The sequence below is a fragment of the Lactuca sativa genome, chromosome 4 (assembly GCF_002870075.4).
Source record: "Lactuca sativa cultivar Salinas chromosome 4, Lsat_Salinas_v11, whole genome shotgun sequence".
NCBI lineage: Eukaryota > Viridiplantae > Streptophyta > Magnoliopsida > Asterales > Asteraceae > Lactuca > Lactuca sativa.
In genome coordinates, this window is record NC_056626.2 from 64,723,547 (window position 1) to 64,744,055 (window position 20,509).

General features: G+C 34.8%; 1 protein-coding gene across 1 annotated transcript; it reads right to left on the bottom strand.

Moving 5' to 3' along the window:
- Positions 1-382: 382 nt before the first annotated feature.
- On the bottom strand, positions 383-1,580 carry LOC111890343 (ethylene-responsive transcription factor 5). The gene has a single exon (XM_023886468.3). The coding sequence runs from the start codon at positions 1,468-1,470 to the stop codon at positions 532-534; it is 939 nt and encodes a 312-aa protein (XP_023742236.1). The 5' UTR covers positions 1,471-1,580; the 3' UTR covers positions 383-531.
- Positions 1,581-20,509: the final 18,929 nt, after the last annotated feature.

Genomic DNA, 20,509 nt, shown 5'->3' on the forward strand with positions numbered 1-20,509 from the left:
ATATATATATATATATATATATATATATATATATATATATATAATTCTAATCAATTCAGTATAAAAGTTGAAAAGTCTTTGGAAGTTTTAAATAAAAATGGTTTAATTAAATGATCTATTTTGAACTATGAGCGTGTTCGGCAAAACTAGCTAATAGCGGGTAGCCTGTAGCAAATAGTGATTAACTTGTATTTTGTAGCGTTTTGTTAAACGTTAAATGAAGTAACATTTGGATTTGGAACATTATGATTAAACTAAACGCTAGAAGTTTGTAGTGTGTAATGAAACTTTTTATTTTTAACGGAGCTAGCATTTTGTCAAATGGTAGAAGTTAGAAGCACTCAAACGCTTCGTGCCGAACACGCCATATATTTCCATGGTCTTTGTTATAAGAATAATATTTTTTTTAACATTTAAATATATTTTATAAACTCAAACCCTAATTGATTGTTTTTACATTAATATGTTGAAATTGACAGCACAACTATATCGTCAAAAGTTCTCCAACTTATTGCTTTGAAAAAAAATAATCTAAATAACTAAAGTTCTCGTTCTCTTCCTGATCGTGTCTTTTGTTGACTTCAATGAAGAAGATGATGATAAGTTCTTCGTGAAATTTTTTTCAGGCATTTCCTTGTGCGACTCGATCAAATGTGGGAAGTTAAGCAGGGCGTTTGATCCACGGTACTTAAAAGCCGCTCGATCGTATGCCATGGCTGCTGCCTCTGGTGTCTCATATGTCCCTAGCCACAACCTCGATCCTCTTTTTTCTGGGTTCCGCATCTCAGCAGTGTACTTTCCCCATGGTCGTCTTCTTATCCCTCTGTAACTCCTGCATGAAAGAAACGAAAGATGTTGAACATGAACGTCATGCCCATCATCCGATTGCAACTCCTTTACTGTTGGCAAATTACGGCTGTCTTTCCTGTTGGAAAAGGCTTCCTCGCCAAACTGAACAACGTGCCCAGTCGAGAAATCCCATTTTTGTGGCTTGCTTCTATCTCTCTCTGAACTGTTATGGATGCATGGGTGATTACCAATGGTGGCGGTAGAAAATTCTGATTGGGTTTCTTCAAGTATGCTCGGAACTTCACTAAGGTGATCTATATTGGTGTCTGGAAGTGTGCTGTAACTTTTATCATCTAAACTACTATAGATTTCAATAAGTTCATCAAGATTTAGGGATGGTGCAACTTCATCATCCACAAAAAATGGAAAAATGGGACTAGAATTTGGGCTACACATGTTGGATGACTTCGATGAATTTGGTGAGTTGCAAAAGGTCGAGATATCTTCCATATTAGGGGACTCTTCCGACTTTTCAGGAAAGCTCCAGTTGTTGACATTAGAGCTCATATAGCTTATAGGATTTTGGAAAGTAGTATTGTGGCAGATCTCTAAATGATCGTCAAAAAGATGTTTTGGAATGGATTCAAGGAAAGGAAAATCGAACTCAACTTCCGTAAACATATTTTTGGTTCTTTATGAAGTTATTGGGGTAGCAGAACTTGACACAAGTAGAACATAATCACTTAATCAGAGCTGTGCTCATTTATACATCGCAAAAAAGCTACACTTATTGTATAGTTTTCCACAATTTGGATTTTATAAGTTTCACTTATGTGGAACTTGACTTACCTAAGCACGTGATGGGTAGAAGACAACAGATATTAGCATTATGGGTTAATTAAGACAAAACTGCAAAAATGGTCCCTATGGTTTTTCATTTTATGTGGTTACGGTTCAAACGTTTGAAAAGTTGCAGATTTGGTCATTTTCAACAAGTTTTGTTGTGGTCTTGGTCCCTTATCTGTTAAGTTCCTTAAAATGACAATTTTACCCCATGACCATTTTCACAGTTTTGTCTTTTACTATACTATAAGGACCATTTTTACATAAATTCTTTTTTATTTTAATGAAGTATTATATATTAATAGATATTATTTTTAATATATAATAATATATATTAATAAATACTTTTTATTGGATTATAAATTTATTTTAGTTGATTTTTTTTAAAAGAAAAATTGTTGGAGTAATTCTTTTTTATTAAATTATTATATATCAATTCATATCATTTTTAATATATAATATTTATATCATAATAAATATTATATTATTAGATTATTAATATTTTTAGTTAATTTTTGTAATTTTTAATTATTTTTTTTATTGTATTATTACTTTTAATTTATTATTTTCTTCATATACTAAATGTTGTTTTATTGGATTATTAATTTATTTTAGTTAATTATTTATTTAAATTTTTTTGTCGAAGTAATAATTTTTTATTGAATTATTATATATCAGTACATATAGCTTTTAATATATAATATTTATATCATAACAAATATTATATTATGGGATTATTACATATTACGAAACCTTATTTTATTGGATTATTAATTTCTTTTAGTTGATTCTTTTTATAATTTCTTTTTATTGGAGCAATTCTTTTTTATTAGATTATTATATATCAACAAATATTATTTTTAATATATAATATTTACATCATAATAAATAATATATTATCGGATTATTAATTTTTGTAATTTTTTTGAATTATTAAATTATTGAAATATTAATTTTAATTTTTTTTAATATAATAAATATTATCTTATTGGATTATTATTTTATTTTGAATGTGTACTATTAATTGTTTTTAATTTGATTAGTTTCACCATAAAGTCGCCGAAATACGTAAAAGTGTCGATTATCATCGTCAAAAATTAGTAGGATCACCTCCAAACACCTTCATCGGAGGTTCAATAGATATCATACCCTATTCCACCCAACATTGTTGGTAGCCACCTGCGACAACCTCTTTATAATCCACTGAAATCCTTTATATCTCACATAATGTGCAACAAAACCCGATAACATTTATAAGTGGTGGTGGTGACCGAGTGATGGTGGCGGTATTTTCCCAATGGTTTCTTATTATAAGCTAGATGAAATGAAAGTGTTTGGCAGCGATCCTAACGATTTCGATGACGAGAGACGACGATTTTGCGTATCTTAAGACTTTGTGGTGGAACCAATAAAATTAACAAGGACTATTATAATAATCCGATAAAATAATATTTAGTATATGAAGAAAATAATAAATTAAAAGTAACAATTGAATAAAAAATAGTTTTAAAAAAAGAAATTACAAAAATTAACTAAAAGATAATAATAATCCAATAATATAATATTTATTATGATATAAATATTATATATTAAAAACTATATGTATTGATATATAATAATTCAATAACAAATAATTACTTCGACAATTTTTTTTAAAAGAATTAACTAAAATAAATTAATAATCCAATAAAACAATATTTAGTATATGAAGAAAATAATAAATTAAAAGAAATAAAAGAAATAATCCAATAAAAATAATAATAAAAAAAGAATTAAAAATATTAACTAAAAGAAATTAATAATCCAACAATATAATATTTATTATGATATAAATATTATATATTAAAAACTATATGTATTGATATATAATAACCCAATAAAAATAATTACTCTAACAAAAAAAATTAAAAAAAAACCAACTATAATAAATTAATAATACAATAAAACAATATTTATCAATATATAATATTATATATTAAAAAAATATTTATTAATATATAATACTTCAATAAAATAAAAAAGAATGTATGCAAAAATGGTCCTTATGGTATGGTGAAAGTCAAAATTTCGAAAATGATCCATGAGGGTAAAATTGTCATTTTAAAAAAGTTAACAACCAATCAGTTAAACTTAATGGATGAGGGACCAAAACCACAATAAAACTTGTTGAAAAGGATCAAATCTGTAACTTTTCAAACGTTTGGACCATAAACACATAAAATAAGAAACCACACGGACTTTGTCAACCCTTCCTGTGAATATTCCCAATAACAATGAGCAGGGATTTAGTTGATGCTATGGGAGAGGGAAGAACATAGGGAGGGGGAAAGAGAGAAAGAGATAAACACAGAGAGAGATTTGGTGGTCGTTTCCAATCTGCTTTCTGTTTTTTTAAACCAAATGATGATTGTCGTTTCATCGAAATATCGTGACTTTGGAGTGTAAATCGTGACCGATGGCGCCTTTAAAGTGGTTTCCGGCGAAGTATATAGGTGGTGGATGACGTCGACAGTCGACGGTGGCTCTAAAGTGTAGATCGACGCTTTGCGGCTGCTCGATGGAGGCTTAGAGTGGCTTAGATAGAGTATAGAGGTGGTGAGACATGGTCGACGGCTTTGCTAAGGTTTCCGACTGGTTGTGGCAGTCTGGAAGTGGTGTCTGGCAATGGTGGGTTTAGTTGTCCATTAGGGTTCTTGAGTTTAAAGAAGAGGGAAAAATGCAGGTGGTAAGGAAGAAGTAAAAGGAATTGGGATGAAGATAATAGGGTATGAAGGGATGATGACGATTATATACATTTTTTTTATCTTTTTTTTTTTATTTATTTATTTATTTATTTATTTATTTATAGTTTCTAATAATATATTAATAATGAAAAATATATATATTAAGGGTAATCTTGTCATTTTATGTCTATCAGGGACCAAACATGCAACAAAAATATAAAGTAGGGATGATTCGAGTTAAAAAAAATTATTAGGACCAACCACGCAGACTAACCCAAACCACAGGGACCATTCGTGTAATTTACCCTAGAATTTAAAAAATACATAATTTAAAAAGAAATCATATTTTGATACTTTTATGAAAATTAATATATGGTAAATGTATATATAAACAACCAGAACAACAATATATTTAGGATGATTATTTTCGTCAATATTTCTCCGTTAAACATTATTTTTATGGAAACCAGTCTATCAAAAAATACCTCATGGGCAAATACTAGCGGTGGATTTCTGAAGGAAATAAATAAAGAGTTTTCGACGTACATTCTTTGACCTAGTTTAAGAACATCACCGACGGATAACCAACCAACAAATTTCCGACATACACTTTTATCGACATATTACAGATGTAAACCTTTACCGACGGATTTCCGACAGATAATTATGATTGTTTATGTGGATATTTGAAGAGATTACACTTTGTTGATGAAATTCAACCAATAAATATCCGGGAACCTATGCATGTATTTTCCTTAAAGCAAAACATAAATTCTTGGCTAGGTATATATATATATATATATGTACCTCTAACTATCTCAATTCACTACAACATGTTCTTAATCAAAACAGAAAACATACATAGATCTCTTTAGGTACAATGGTTTCTTAATGAACTTAATGTATGGTGGAGAACATTTTCAGCTTCGGATTTTGACAATTAAAGAAAAAATCAACTACAAAGTGGCTAGACAACTCATGGTGGGTACTTCAAGTGTTAAAAAATAGACATATCTTGATTTGAATTTATAAGTGTGCCCCTACACAATTCAATTAGAAAACGTTTTTCTTGATTATGGAAGGGATATAAATTCCAAATACAAAACAATAGTTAGTGATATCTATAAAACACTCACAACAAGAAAATGCACCTTTAGGGACGACATAAAGTGTCGCAAATCGTCAAGAAAGTCGCCCCTAAAGGTATTAGGGACGACATGTCGTCTCAATTGGGTCGCTGCAAATACCTCGTAGCTAATACTAAAAAATCGTCCCTAGAGACGTCGTCCCTAATACATGTCGTCACTAATACCAAACGTCATCCCCTAATAATATTTCGGCCACCGGCCAGTGTTACTCCGACCAAATATTCCGACAGGATGCAGTGTGGTCGCTAATGATTAAGATCATTCTTAAAGGTGTCGCCACTAATGTCTGTTTCCTTTTTTAGATAAAATTTGTATTTTGTATTAATTTATATTATAAAAATGCAGAATTTATAAGATTATAAAACTTATAATTTAAAATTCTGCATTACATAAAACATCAAATAACATACACAAAATATATCACATTAACATCATCTAAATCCATAATAATATCGTCCATAAAATAAAACAATAAATACTAATTGTCTTCCCCATCATCGTTTTCCTCGTCGTTTTTGGTCGCATTGTTAACTTGCTTGCTAAATAAGCGGATAATATCTCCAATTGTCGTCACAAATGCCGGGTTTTGGAGAAAAACGTTAACATCCACATCCTACAAAGTAAGAATATAAGTTAAAATATATCATACTATAAAAACAAATTATTATTACTTAACAATTAAGTCACAAACACATTATGTCCTTAAAAATTTAACAAACTACAAAATTCATAACAATTTAAGAAACTAGCAAACTAACAAACTACCAAACAATCAAACAACAAAATTCACAACAAATTAATAAGTATCTGTGTTGGTTGCGGTGTTTGTGACTGTGATTGCCACTCGGTGGGAACACTTGTACCCGCTATGGAAGGCTTAGGCCCAATGCCTCTCACATGTCCCCTTTGAGCACCTAACACCTTCTCAAATAAGGCTATCCAATCATTGGTTTTCGGATCACCACCGGAGTGAGCTATGTGCTGAGTTTGTAAAGCAACCTCAGCAACTAAAGCATTCTTCATTTCACAAAGAATGTCAATATACTTCAAAACAAACACAAAAAAACAACGTTCTACTTCATTTTTAAGTAATAATATCTTACATATTGTTCTGCAACTAAAGGGTCAACGAATTCGCCTTGTTTATTGACATGTGCACGATGAAATATTTCAAGTTTATTCAAATTTTGTTTAACATTAAAAAAATATGTTATACTTAAATAAACATTACAAAATAAGTTATAACTGAATAAATATTAATGTAACTTACATTTTTTTAAAGAAGCACTACAATAGCTTCACGTCCCTCCACGATTCCTAACTACTTGTTTCTTCCGGCATTCTTTGTTTACACTGGATCGTTTACAATGCATATCAATTAAGAAGTGGTCAATAGTAGCACTCCAACACGCTGAATCCATACTCGGGGGGGGGGGGGGGGTGTCGAGCCATTGATGCCTCCGCACCCTCTAGCATATTTATAAATTTACCTTTTGCCCTATTTTTGCAACCTCTATACCGCTGACATATCCGATGGTTTAGTGATGCCCATAAAATTCAAGCATTGGGATCATCTGAAATGACTTAAAAATCAACCTCCTGAATGAAGCATTCGTATACATCCCCAATCGGCACAAAAGTATCTATGTGAAATATTATTTTTAGAGGACAAAATTACAAAAATGGCCCCTGTGGTTTGTCAAAAGTATCAAAGTTAGTCCCTGCTAATTTTTTTTTGATGTAAATGGCCCTTGTGGTTTTCAAAACTTGCACAGATGACACTTTTTACTAACGTCGTTAGTTTTCAGCTGTTAGGGGCTGAATTAGTAAGGTATTTTTGTCTTTTCAAGTATAAAGAGACTGGATACGCAACTTTGGTTAAACTACAGGGACCATTTTTGTAATTTGTCTTAAAGTGAAAAGTATGAAAGAAAATCAAGGAAGGAGGATTCGAACTTGGGACACCTCCCTTCTCCATTTTCAGCCAAAACTCTAGCCAACTACGCTAGAGTGAAACTTGTTTTATATTTCCGAAAAATAATACATATTATCTAAAACCGCAAATACATTAATAAAAAAGCATATTTTTACAAAAAAAAAAAAAACTTTTTTTAAATTGAACAAAATATATTTTTAGCGTATTGTAAAAAAAATATTTTTTACAAACAATTTACTTTTTCTTACGTATTTGTTTTTCATAAAATATTTCATTATGTATTTAAAAAAAATACTTTTTCGTAAAATATGTTATTACATTCCTATGATCCTAAAACATATTTTTACGTTTTCATATAAAAATATGTTTTTTTCTTTCACGTATAAAAAAAAGGTTTTTTTTTAAACGTATTTATTTTATGTAGATTATGTTTTCTATATATTTAAAAAATATGTTTTTGTATAAAATGTTATTAGATTGTTATAATCCAAATATATATATATATTTTTACCTTATGTTAACGTCTTTAGTTGGTTGGCAATTTGTTTTTTTTTTTTTTTTTTGTTTTTTTTTTTTTTTTTTTTTACGTAAAAACATTAAGAACAAGATAGCATTTCGTAAATATGTGTTTTTGTATAATATTTTATCTTAAATATATATGTAATGTTTATAATATTTGTCTTAAATTAGCTAAATATGTTATTTTAAATAATTATTTATACGAAATGTGTTGTCGTATAATATGTTTTTATGTGTTTTCGTAAAAATGTGTTATCTTAAATATGTTGTCTTAAAATGCGTTTTACGATAAAAACATTAACGTGATAACATATTATATGCAAACGCTTTTTTACATTATGTTAATGTTTTTAGTTTGCTTTACGTAGAAAATATAAGTCGTTTTGATTTGATCCTAAAACATTTTTTATGTTATGTTATCACGTTCTTATTGTTTTTACGTAAAAACATTTAATACGAAAAATGTATTTTTTAAATATATAAAAAAACATATTTTACATAAATAAATACGTAAAAAAATCTTTTTTTTTCTATGTGAAAGAAAAAAAACATATTTTTATAAAAACGTAAAAATATGTTTTAGGATTATAACAATGTCATAACATATTATAGGAAAACGTATTTTTTTTAAATACTTAAAAAAAAATTATGAAAGACAAATACGTAAAAAAACAAATAAATTGTTTGTAAAATATATTTTGTTTACAATGCTAAAAATATATTTTGTTTAATTTAAAAAAAGTTTTTTTTTTGTAAAATATGTATTTTTTATTAATATATTTGCGGTTTTTTGGTAATATATATTAATTTTCCGGAAAAAAAAACAAGTTTGACTCTAGCCTAGTGGGCTAGAGTTTTGGTTGAAAAATGAGAGGGATAAAAGGTCTCAAGTTCGAATCATCATTCCCTTGTTTTCTATCACTCTTATCATTTTAAGATGGATTACAAAAATGGTCCCTATGGTTTAACCAAAGTTGCGAATCTAGTCCTTTATACTTGAAAAGACGAAAATGCCCTCTGAATACTAACAATGTTCGTAAAAAGGGCCATCTATGTAAGTTTTGAAAACCACAAGGGCTATTTGTATAAAAAAAACTAGCAGGGACTAACTTTGTTACTTTTGGCAAACCATAGGGACCATTTTTGTAATTTTGTCTTTTTAGAGGTTGTCTGCCGTTTGCGTCATATAGGCGATGCATTTTCTTGTTTACTGCCATGCCTCTTCGTCTGGGAGGTACAGTTGCAAAAAAAAATATTGGTAAAGATAGTTTTTTATATACATACAATATGAAATACAATGAATTAGAATAAATCTTATTTACCATATAGTTTTTGGAGGTTATGACTGTTGGAAACGAGGAAGTAATGATCCTACATTTGATTGTCTATTTTGACAAAGCTTCTCGATACAACTAATGCGTTTCAAAGGTTTTTGCGTAATATTATAGCTTTTATTCTTATTTTTGTTCCCATGACAAAGTCTTTTGATTTTTTTGCTTAATGTTTTTGTATATCTATATTGCTGTGTTGCTGACCAAAATGCACCCCAATTAAACAACTTTTTATGTCTACAGACTGCAACAAAATCCAAAAGGTACTATCTGTTGACTATAGTTTTCATACCAATTATCCAAAAATCTCACCTTTTAGTTGAAAATTATTTAAAGTACCAATTTTATGAAAAATATTTTTGATCCCAATCATAACATTTACGGTCCAAAATTTCTATTAAGACCTCTATTACCAGTTCAATTCATCATTTTCAAGTGGTACAATAGATCATATTTAATAAAACTTTTTAACCAAAACTAGTAATCTTGACCAGTTGATTTGTATTACATTTGCAGTACTATATTAACAAACCATTATTTGTTATTCTATTTAATGTTATTGTAACACACTTGCATGATAATCATCTTTAACACAATTTAAAAACTCATTTGTCTTGTAGGCATGGCACAAATTATATAGATAAATTGGGATTCACAACATTAACCAAATGGAAAATGAGAACATGGAAGCCAATGGTATGTACTTGTTTGATGTTGTTTCCAATTTAACATTAAGAGCCTTAGAAAGCTTGTTCAGGCTTATCACACAACATTATCTACTAATTGAGGTTATTGAACTTGATGATATTATAATTTGATTTTAACATGTGGAATACACTGTAACATCCCAAAAATTTCAACAAATTTTAACTTTTCAAAACAACCTATTCACTAAAGAGGTATTTACAAAAACCATTATTTCTAAAACATTATTTAAAATCAGAATTGTTTACAACATAGTATTCAAAACATTTTCATTATTAGAGTTTCCCAGAAATCACAAGTTCCAAAGACACGAGAATGCGTACGATTATGCCTTTAACTTGCCACGGTCCACTGAAGTACCTGAAACCACAAACCAAAACTGTAAGCACGAAGCTTAATGAGTTTCCCCAAAGTACCACCACATCATATAATCATTAATATGAAAGCAACAACATGCATACTAAGTCTTTAACATTACTGGACCGCCTTGCAGACCTTCAGTCTATCTGGACCACTCATAGAATCTTCAGCATGTCTGGACCACCGCACCGGGCCTTTAGCCTGTCTAGACTGTTCTCTAGGCCTTCGGCCAGACTGGTCCGCCTCATAGGCCTTCAGTCTATCCGGGCCGCCTTAGGTTTGTTGGCCTTCAGCACAAATCAGGACAACCTCAACCGAACGATACACAAACCGTGTCGACACATTCATAACAAACAAACATATAACCAGCCAATAAATAATAGACATATCTTACAGGTCACATAGCTTTATCCTATCTACCATGATACCAATCTATTAGATCACTACAACATAGCAACATCCTATTTAGTAGGATACCAATCTAACATCACAATAGCATAGATAATCAGGATAACAATCTGAAGGGGCAGACCTTGGTGCCTCCGACCTGTAAGTATAGTAAGGAAAACTCACCTCTCGACATGCCCTGTTGTCACACCCCGAAACCGATGGCGGAAACATTCTGGGGCGGAGGACGTCATGTAAAGTATCACAACCAATGTACATAGTAAGCATAGTAAACACAACCATTACATTACATAGGAATATTTACATTTATTTGAAAGTAAAGTTACACATGTTTTATATATACATCAATATAAAAAAAGTAAAGACGAGACTACTAATATGCTCCATCTTCTCCAAAAGAACGCGAGATACCTGTCTAACGAGGACCCGAGAATACAAGCAGTTTTAAAAAAATCAGCATAAAGCTGGTGAGTTCATAAGCGGTTTATTTCTGAAGAAAGAATAAGTTTTCCTTTGGTTTCATGAAAAAGTTGTTATCCAAGAAAATCCCATATTTTCTTATAAGAGAAATTTAGTTATCCATTTGTTAAACAGCCTGGTTAAGAGAAGTTAAGTTATCCCAGGAAAAACCCTTATTTTCCTTAAAAGTTGGTGGTTGGTTATTGGTTCTGAATACGGTGTACAAGTATCTACCATACTTGTAGCGTTAAGTGGAATATCCTGAAAGCCTGGTTATCTTTGAAAGTACATTAGTTTTAACACGTATATAAGACTAATAAGTAGATAGTTTTAATATATTAAACTATAGAAGAAAGAAAGAAATCCGTGAATAAAGTTGGTTAATTTAATACGTATTGTGAGTCGTATAACCATACTAATTTGACCTGTGACCTCCTTGACGTTCTTCAGGCGTCGTTTGATTCCAAAATTTTTCACCCCAGGCGTGCCCGCCTAACTGTAGCTAACAGTTAAGGTCTGGGATTGTCAGTCCCGAATAGATCTATCCACAAATTTCACGTTCTCCCTCCAGGAGACTCTGGTTATACTTTCGGAGAGTATTTGTTGGTACCCCGAAGGGAATAACGAAGACGAATCTCACAAGCTAGTATTACTAATTCACGGGATAATAGATCGTTCTCGAGTTTCGAAACGGTTTGGTACAAGGAAAAATATAATAATCAAATGCGAGATAATTATTTAACAATATACTCTAGATTAAACATGGATAAACTAAATCAGACATAGTTTATATTATTGACTGTGTACGGAGTTTGAATCCATATAACAAGTAATGTCGATCCCAAATTATTCCCTTAATAATTTGAATGATTAGACAAGTTATAAATTGGATGATTTGATAAGTTCCCAAATTTTTTGAAAGCTATGTAATCACATTCCGAAAATCTCCCTTATGCTCCGCATATTACAAAAAGGGATTGAGTATTTAAAGTTTGTCAGGAAATCATATAATTACATTAGTTTTAAGTTTCAAAAACCTTTATGATTTGCTTGTATTCCCCCCTGAAAACATTGAAAAACACAGAAAAAGGTGTAGGGGTATGAACTCACCAATCGAGAATGTGCCGGCTAGGATGCTAAGTGTCAGTTCGGGGCTTGAATACACGCGAGGTTCCTATGTAATATGAAGTAATACATAATTGTATCTAATTAGACTTTACACCATTACTTAATTAAGATGGTACACTCTGAGACGCGAAAACACTTTATTTCAAGTGTTAGGAGTGATCCGGGTTGCATCTAAGGAGGTGTAAGGCCTAGATATGGAGATTGCTCTTCAAGAGTAAACTCTTAGGGGAGTTTTCGGCCCAAATACCATATCCCCATGAGTTTACGGCCATAAACTCATGGGTGGTGTGTTCTTGGATGCTTAATGGTCTTACAACACTTGTGGTATTAGGCTAGGTTTAGTTCTAAGGCAAGGGAAGTGATTTGATCAACATATGGACCATTTTAAGGAGTTTACGGCTGTAAACTAGGAGTTTATGGCCGTAAACTCTCACATGCACTTTTCTTTTGTGTTTTGGTGATCCTAGGTTAAGAACAAGTGGTTCTAGTCCAAAGTACAAGTCATGGAAGGAAGTTAGGGCACCATTTGACCATGTTAGAGGAGTTTACGACCTGGGTACCATTCCTTGGGGGGTTTACGGCCGTAATATCCTAAGGAGGTGGTTTCTTTCATGTTTAAGGTCCCTAACACAATGGTGGTTGGTTCTAGACATTATTCCAAGGCATAGGAGGTGTTTAAGGGGCATTTTAACACCTTAAATGGTGTTTACGGCCCTTAAAGGGGTGTTTTCGGTCCAAGCATGATCTTGGGCCGTAAACTCATGTTTACTCCCCTAAATAATAAGATTTTGGTGTTCTAAGTCCATTCATGTAAGCCCCTAAGTCATTGCTAAGCACTAGAAGTGATTTGGAAGGGTTTTGGGGCTCCAAAACCCCATTTAAGGGTGTTTACGGTTTGGGGCTGTTCTTGAGCAGTAAACACAAGTTTTTGACACTATTGGATAATTTAAACACAAATTTGAAAGCTAAACATGCTAAACTATAAGCTAGGATAGATCACTTACCAAATTGGAGCTTGAAAAGGGTGGTTTTGGATCAAAGTTTGGATTGGAGAGAGAGAGAGAGAGAGAGAGAGAGAGAGAGTAAAAAAGCTTCAAATGAAGTCCACTCACCCTTATATAGGGTTTGAGTTTGAGGCTAAGTGGGAATCCACCCAATACCGACGTTAAACCGAGGCTTATGGTCGTACCCAATTAATTTGTCGTAACTCGACGAGGTTGAAACTAAAAATTTTCCAAGTGAACATTGAGGGTGTTTTCATGTGTTTCTGATGTGTTTGGACACTCATGAAGTCAAAATAAAAGTCTCAATTTAATTAACTTAATCCAAAAGTTAACGTGAAAAACTGAAATACAAACGGGTTTTATTAACGGAAACAGGTTACAGTGACGGAAATTTTTTTGGATAGTCACATTATCCCCGACGTTAGAGGGAATTTCGTCCCGAAATTTAGAATTAAGATACAAATCATGGATTTGGAAAGAGATGCGGATATTTCTGTTTCATTGAGTCTTTACGCTCCCATGTGAATTTGGGTCCCCTCTTGGCATTCCAACGAACTTTCACTATCGGGTTGCGGCTTTGTTTCGTACGTTTGATCTCTCGATTCATGATTTCGATGGGTTCTTCCACAAAGTTCATGTTTTTGTTGATCTCGATCTCGTCAAGAGGGATCATGAGGGTTTCATCGGATAGACACTTTTTAAGATTTGAGATGTGGAATACAGGATGGATGTTGCTAAGTTCTTGAGGTAGTCGGAGTTTATAGGCTATGGGACCGATCCTACCGAGGATCTCAAAAGGTCCTATGTACCTCGGTTAAGTTTTCTGCGCTTTCCAAAGCGTATCATACCTTTCCAGAGCGAGACCTTCAACATGACACGATCTCCTACCTGGAATTCCAATGGTTTCTATCGTTTATCGGCATAACTCTTCTGTCTGTCTCGTGAAGCTTTCAGTTGTTCTCGGATTTGGATGATCTTCTCGGTGGTTTCACGAATGATTTCAGGACCAGTGAGAGCAATGTCGGGGACTCGACTCTTGGCTAGCTGCGTGTCTCCTACCTCGGCCCAACATAGAGGGGATCTGCACTTTCGACCGTAGAGGGTTTCGAACGGGGCGGCCTTGATGCTGGTATGGTAGATGTTGTTATATGAGTACACGATCAAGGGTAAATGGGTGTCCCACAACTTTCCGAAATCGATGACACAGGCTCTCAGCATGTCTTATAGGGTCTGGATAGTTCTCTCACTCTGTCCGTCTGTCTGAGGATGATAAGCTATACTCATATCCAGCTTAGTTCCAAGAGCTTTCTGAAGGGATTGCCAAAACCTTTAGGTAAACCTGCTATCTCGATCGGAGATAACGGACACAGGCACACCGTGCAGTCGAACTATCTCTTGGATGTAGATAAGCGTGAGTCTTTCCATCTTGAATGATTCTTTAATCGGAAGGAAGTGAGCGGATTTTGTCAAACGATCGACAATTACCCAAATGGTATCGTACCCACTCGGAGATCTCGGTAACTTGGTGATGAAATCCTTGGTAATCATCTCCCATTTCCACTCAGGTATCTCGGGCTGCTGGAGCAGACCCGAGGGCTTCTGATACTCGACCTTTACCTTAGCGCAGGTCAAACACTTGCCCACGAAGGTAGCGATCTCGGCTTTCATGTTTGGCCACCAGTATTGTTTCTTGAGGTCCAGGTACATCTTGTCCGAACCTGGGTGAAGAAAGTATTTGGTCTTATGAGCTTCGTTCATGACAACTTTCCTGAAACCTCCAAACTTTGGGGTCCATATTCAATCCATGAAACAGTAGACTCCGTCACCTCTGATCTCAAGATTCGTATCCATTCCTCTCATGAATTCATTCAACACGTTCTCTGGTTTTAGGGCTTCCAACTGAGCTTCTCGGATCTGTATGCATAAGTGGGAATGGATGGTCATCGTCAATGTCTTCGCCTTGTTGCTTGAGCTTTCCTTTTGGTTAAGGGCATTTGCTACCACATTGGCCTTACCGGGATGGTAGCGGATTTCGCACTCATAATCGCTGAGCAGCTCTACCCATCGCCGTTGTCTCATGTTTAAGTCTTTCTGATCGAAGATATGTTGTAAGCTTTTATGGTCAGTGAAGATCGTGCACTTGGTTCCGTAGAGATAATGTCTCCAAATCTTCAGTGCAAAGACCACTGCTCCTAGCTCTAGGTCGTGAGTCGCATAGTTGACTTCGTGTGCTTTCAGCTGTCTCAAGGCATAAGCGATAACTTTTCCTCTCTGCATAAGCACACAACCTAATCCCTGATTGGACGCATCGTAGTAGACAACGAAATCCTCGGTTCCTTCGGGCAAGGACAAGATAGGTGCGCTGCACAAGGCTCTCTTCAATTTTTGGAAGGCAGTGTCGTGCTTTTCACTTGAACAAAAGGGTACACCTTTCTATGTCAGAGTGGTTAGGGCTTTGGCGATTTTGGAAAAATTCTAAATGAACCTGCGATAGTAGCCAGCGAGACCCAAGAATTGACGAATTTTTGTAGGTGTCTTCGGCGCTGACCAATTCTCTATCGCCTTAATTTTAGACGGGTCCACGTGTATACCCTTCTCGCTTACCACGTGACCAAGGAAGTCTACTTTCCGAATGCAGAATTCGCACTTGGAGAGTTTCGCGTACAGCTTCTCTGATCTAAATGTTTCCAACACTAACCTCAAGTGTTGTTTGTGATCTTCTTCGCTTCTGGAATAGACAAGTATGTCGTCAATGAACACGATGACGAACTTATCTAGAAAGGGGCGACACACCCGGTTCATCAGGTCCATGAACACAGTTGGTGCATTGGTTAGACCGAAGGGCATCACTATGAACTCTTAGTGACCATATCGAGTCCTGAATGCTGTCTTGGTAACATCATTCTCATGAACTCGAAGCTGATGGTACCTTGATCTGAGGTCTATCTTCGAGAAGTAACTGGCTCCCTGAAGTTGATCGAAAAGGTCGTCTATTCGAGGAAGAGGATATCGGTTTTTGACGGTTAATTTGTTCAACTCGCGGTAGTCTATACACATCCGAAAGGATCCATCTTTCTTCTTCACAAATAATACCGGGGCTCCCCAAGGTGAGGAACTCGGTCTGATGAACCCTTTGTCGAGCAACTCATTGAGCTGGCTGGATAACTCCTGCATTTCTGCTGGAGCTAAGCGATACGAAGACTTGGCTACAGGGTTAGTTCCAGGAATTAGGTGGATGCGAAACTCGACTTGACGTTCGGGAGGAATTCCCGGGAGCTCTTCAGGAAATACATCAGGAAAGTTGTAGACTTCAGGGATGCTCTCAAGGTCTTTAACTTCCTATTTCTCATTGATTACATGAGCTAGGAATGCGTAACACTCCTTTCGCAAGAACTTTTGAGCTTTGATGCAAGAAATGATGCAAAGATTGGAACTAAGTTTGTCGCCGTAGATCATAAGAGTCTGATCAGAGGGGAGATTGAGACGAATGGCTTTTTCATAACAAAGGATATCAGCATGATTGGGACTCAACCAATCCATGCCAATGATAACATCAAAGCTCTTTATGTAAACTGGCATTAGGTTAATGGGAAAAGAGTGATCATTCAGGGTAAGGGTACATCATATGAATATATATCGTTAGCGTTCTCTTTCTCATCGTTAGCCATCTCGACGGTAAATGTTTCGGTTAATGGTTGAGGATTAGGTTTAAGAAGATGTTTGAATGAATGGCTAACAAAACTTCGTTCAGCACCAGAATCGAAAAGGATACTAGCATAAGAGATGTCGAGAAGGAACGTACCCGTGACGACGGTGGGATCGGCGACTACCTACTCCTGCTTTATAGTCAGAACTATCCCGGCGTTGTTGGTGGTTGTTGCTTTTGGGCAGTTTCGCTTGAAATGCCCGATTTCACCGCCCTCATAGCAGGCCTGATCGACACTCGCTCCTGAAGCTTGATTGGTTGGTTGAGTTGGTGCTCTGCAGTTTCGAGCAGTGTGGCCCTTTTTGCCACACCTGTTGCAGATCAACTCACGGCATGGGCCAGGGATACGATGGTGGTAATTACACTTGTCGCACCGAGGGAGGTTACCAGCATACCTATTGGTAGGTGCTTGAGCTGTAGGAGCAGCGACAGGAGTAGCAGCAGCTTGGACTGCCACAGTTTTGTTCTTATTGAAGGGTCCTTGTGAACTCTGACCCTTTCGCTTTCTCCAGAAAATCTTCTTACTCTCACTACACTCATTACGATGTTCTTGATCACCTTCATGATTTTGGGGATATGTGTTACTTCCTGGTCCACCGGACCCACCGGGGTTCAAGTGCGCCATTGCAGCCGTTACTGGGCAGTAACAACTGCCTGAAATATGACAGGGTCGAATTGAGAAGGAGGCGGTGGCGGAGGATTGTTATTCCTTGAGCTGGGTCCTTTCTTTGGAGGCATATTGATCTAAAGTGATTAGGAAAAAGAGGATGGTAAATCCTCTGAATTGAATAATGAGATATTAACAAGAGATATCTCATTATCATAGATAAAGTGTTCTACTAAGCGATAATATATAGGAAAACTACCGAAACAAGGGAATTTATCGCTAAGGAAAGAATGAGTAGCAACACTTGGAATGAATTTCTAAAACGTAATCGACTTTGGCTAAAATACTCCTATAGTATTTTATGTTTCGCTACGACGATGACTCATTGATTGGATATTAGGTAAGTTTTAGGCATGGTGCATATCACAGTCACTCCCAAGCACATGTTGGCCGTATCTCGAATGAATATAGTTGATCAGGCTATGTTGACCCTAGACACGACTACATAACTGCCCAGGTTTAACCACAGTGCACAACACCCAATTACTTATGTTTTGTTCTACTCGGGTTACGGTTTCTGGCGTTTAGGTATTCTTGTATACTTTTGAAAAATACTTATATTTTAAAGTATACTTTTAGTTCAGAGCACTTCGGCCCCTTTAGTGTTTATAGTTATATACAATGTAAGGTTCAGTATACTTAGTCCATTATAAACAAGGGCTCTGATACCAATCTGTCACACCCCGAAACCGATGGCGGAAACATTCCGGGGCGGAGGACGTCATGTAAAGTATCACATCCACTGTACATAGTAAGCATAGTAAACTCAACCATTACATTACATAGGAATATTTACATTTGTTTGAAAGTAAAGTTACACATGTTTTATATATACATCAATCTAACAAAAGTAAAGACGAGACTACTAATATGCTCCATCTTCTCCAAAAGAACGCGAGATACTTGTCTAACGAGGACCTGAGAATACAAGCAGTTGTAAAAAAAATATCAGCATAAAGTTGGTGAGTTCATAAGCGGTTTATTTCTGAAGAAAGAATAAGTTTTCCTTTGGTTTCATGAAAAAGTTGTTATCCAAGAAAATCCCATATTTTCTTATAAGAGAAATTTATTTATCCATTTGTTAAACAACCTAGTTAAGAGAAGCTAAGTTATCCCAAGAAAAACCCTTATTTTCCTTAAAAGTTGGTGGTTGGTTATCGGTTCTGAATACAATGTACAAGTATCTACCATACTTGTAGCGTTAAGTGGAATATCCTGAAAGCCTGGTTATCTTTGAAAGTACATTAGTTTTAACACGTATATAAGACTAATAAGTAGATAGTTTTAATATATAAAACTATAGAAGAAAGAAAGAAATCCGTGAATAAAGTTGGTTAATTTAATACGTATTGTGAGTCGTATAACCATACTAATTTGAACTGTGACCTCCTTGACGTTCTTCAGGCATTGTTCGATTCCAAAATTTGTCACCCCAGACGTGCCTGCCTAACTGTAGCTAACAATTAAGGTGTGGGATTGTCAGTCCCGAACAGATCTATCCACAAATATCACGTTCTCCCTCTAGGAGACTCTAGTTATACTTCTGGAGAGGATTTGTTGGTACCCCGAAGGGAATAACGAAGACGAATCTCACAAGCTAGTATTACTAATTCACGGGATAATAGATCGTTCTCGAGTTTCAAAACGGTTTGGTACAAGGAAAAATATAATAATCAAATGCGAGATAATTATTTAACAATATGCTCTAGATTAAACATGGATAAACTAAATAAGACATAGTTTATATTATTGACTGTGTACGAAGTTTGAATCCATAAAACAAGTAATGTCGATCTTAAATTATTCCCTTAATAATTTGAATGATTAGACAAGTTATAAATTGGATGATTTAATAAGTTCCCAAATTGTTTGAAAGCTATGTAATCACATTCCGAAAATCTCCCTGATGTTCCGCATATTACAAAAATGGATTGAGTATTTAAAGATTATCAGGAAATCAAATAATTACATCAGTTTTAAGTTTCAAAAACTTTTATGATTTTCTTGTATTCCCCCCCCCCCCCCCCCCCCCGAAAAACATTGAAAAACACAGAAAAAGGTGTAGGGGTATGAACTCACCAATCGAGAATGTGCCGACTAGGATGCTAAGTGTCAGTTCGGGGCTTGAAGACACATGAGGTTCCTATGTAATATGAAGAGATACATAATTGTATCTAATTAGACTTTACAAAATTAATTAATTAAGATGGTACACTCTGAGACGCGAAAACACTTTATTTCAAGTGTTTGGAGTGATCTGGGTTGCATCTAAGGAGGTGTAAGGCCTAGATGTGGAGTTTTCTCTTCAAGAGTAAACTCTTAGGGAGTTTTTGGCCCAAAGACCATATCCCCATGAGTTTACGGCCATAAACTCATGGGTGGTGTGTTCTTGGATGCTAAATGGTCTTACAACACTTGTGGAATTAGGCTAGGTTTAGTTCTAAGGCAAGGGAAGTGACTTGATCAACATATGGACCATTTTAAGGAGTTTACATCTGTAAACTAGGAGTTTACGGCCGTAAACTCTCACATGCACTTTTCTTTTGTGTTTTGGTGATCCTAGGTTAAGCGCAAGCGGTTCTAGTCCAAAGTACAAGTAATGGAAGGAAGTTAGGGCACCATTTGACCACTTTAGAGGAGTTTACGGCCCAGGTACCATTCCTTGGGGGTTTTACGGCCGTAATCTCCTAAGGAGGTGGTTTCTTTCAAATTTAAGGTCCCTAACACAATGGTGGTGGGTTCTAGACATTATTCCAAGGCATATGAGGTGTTTAAGGGTCATT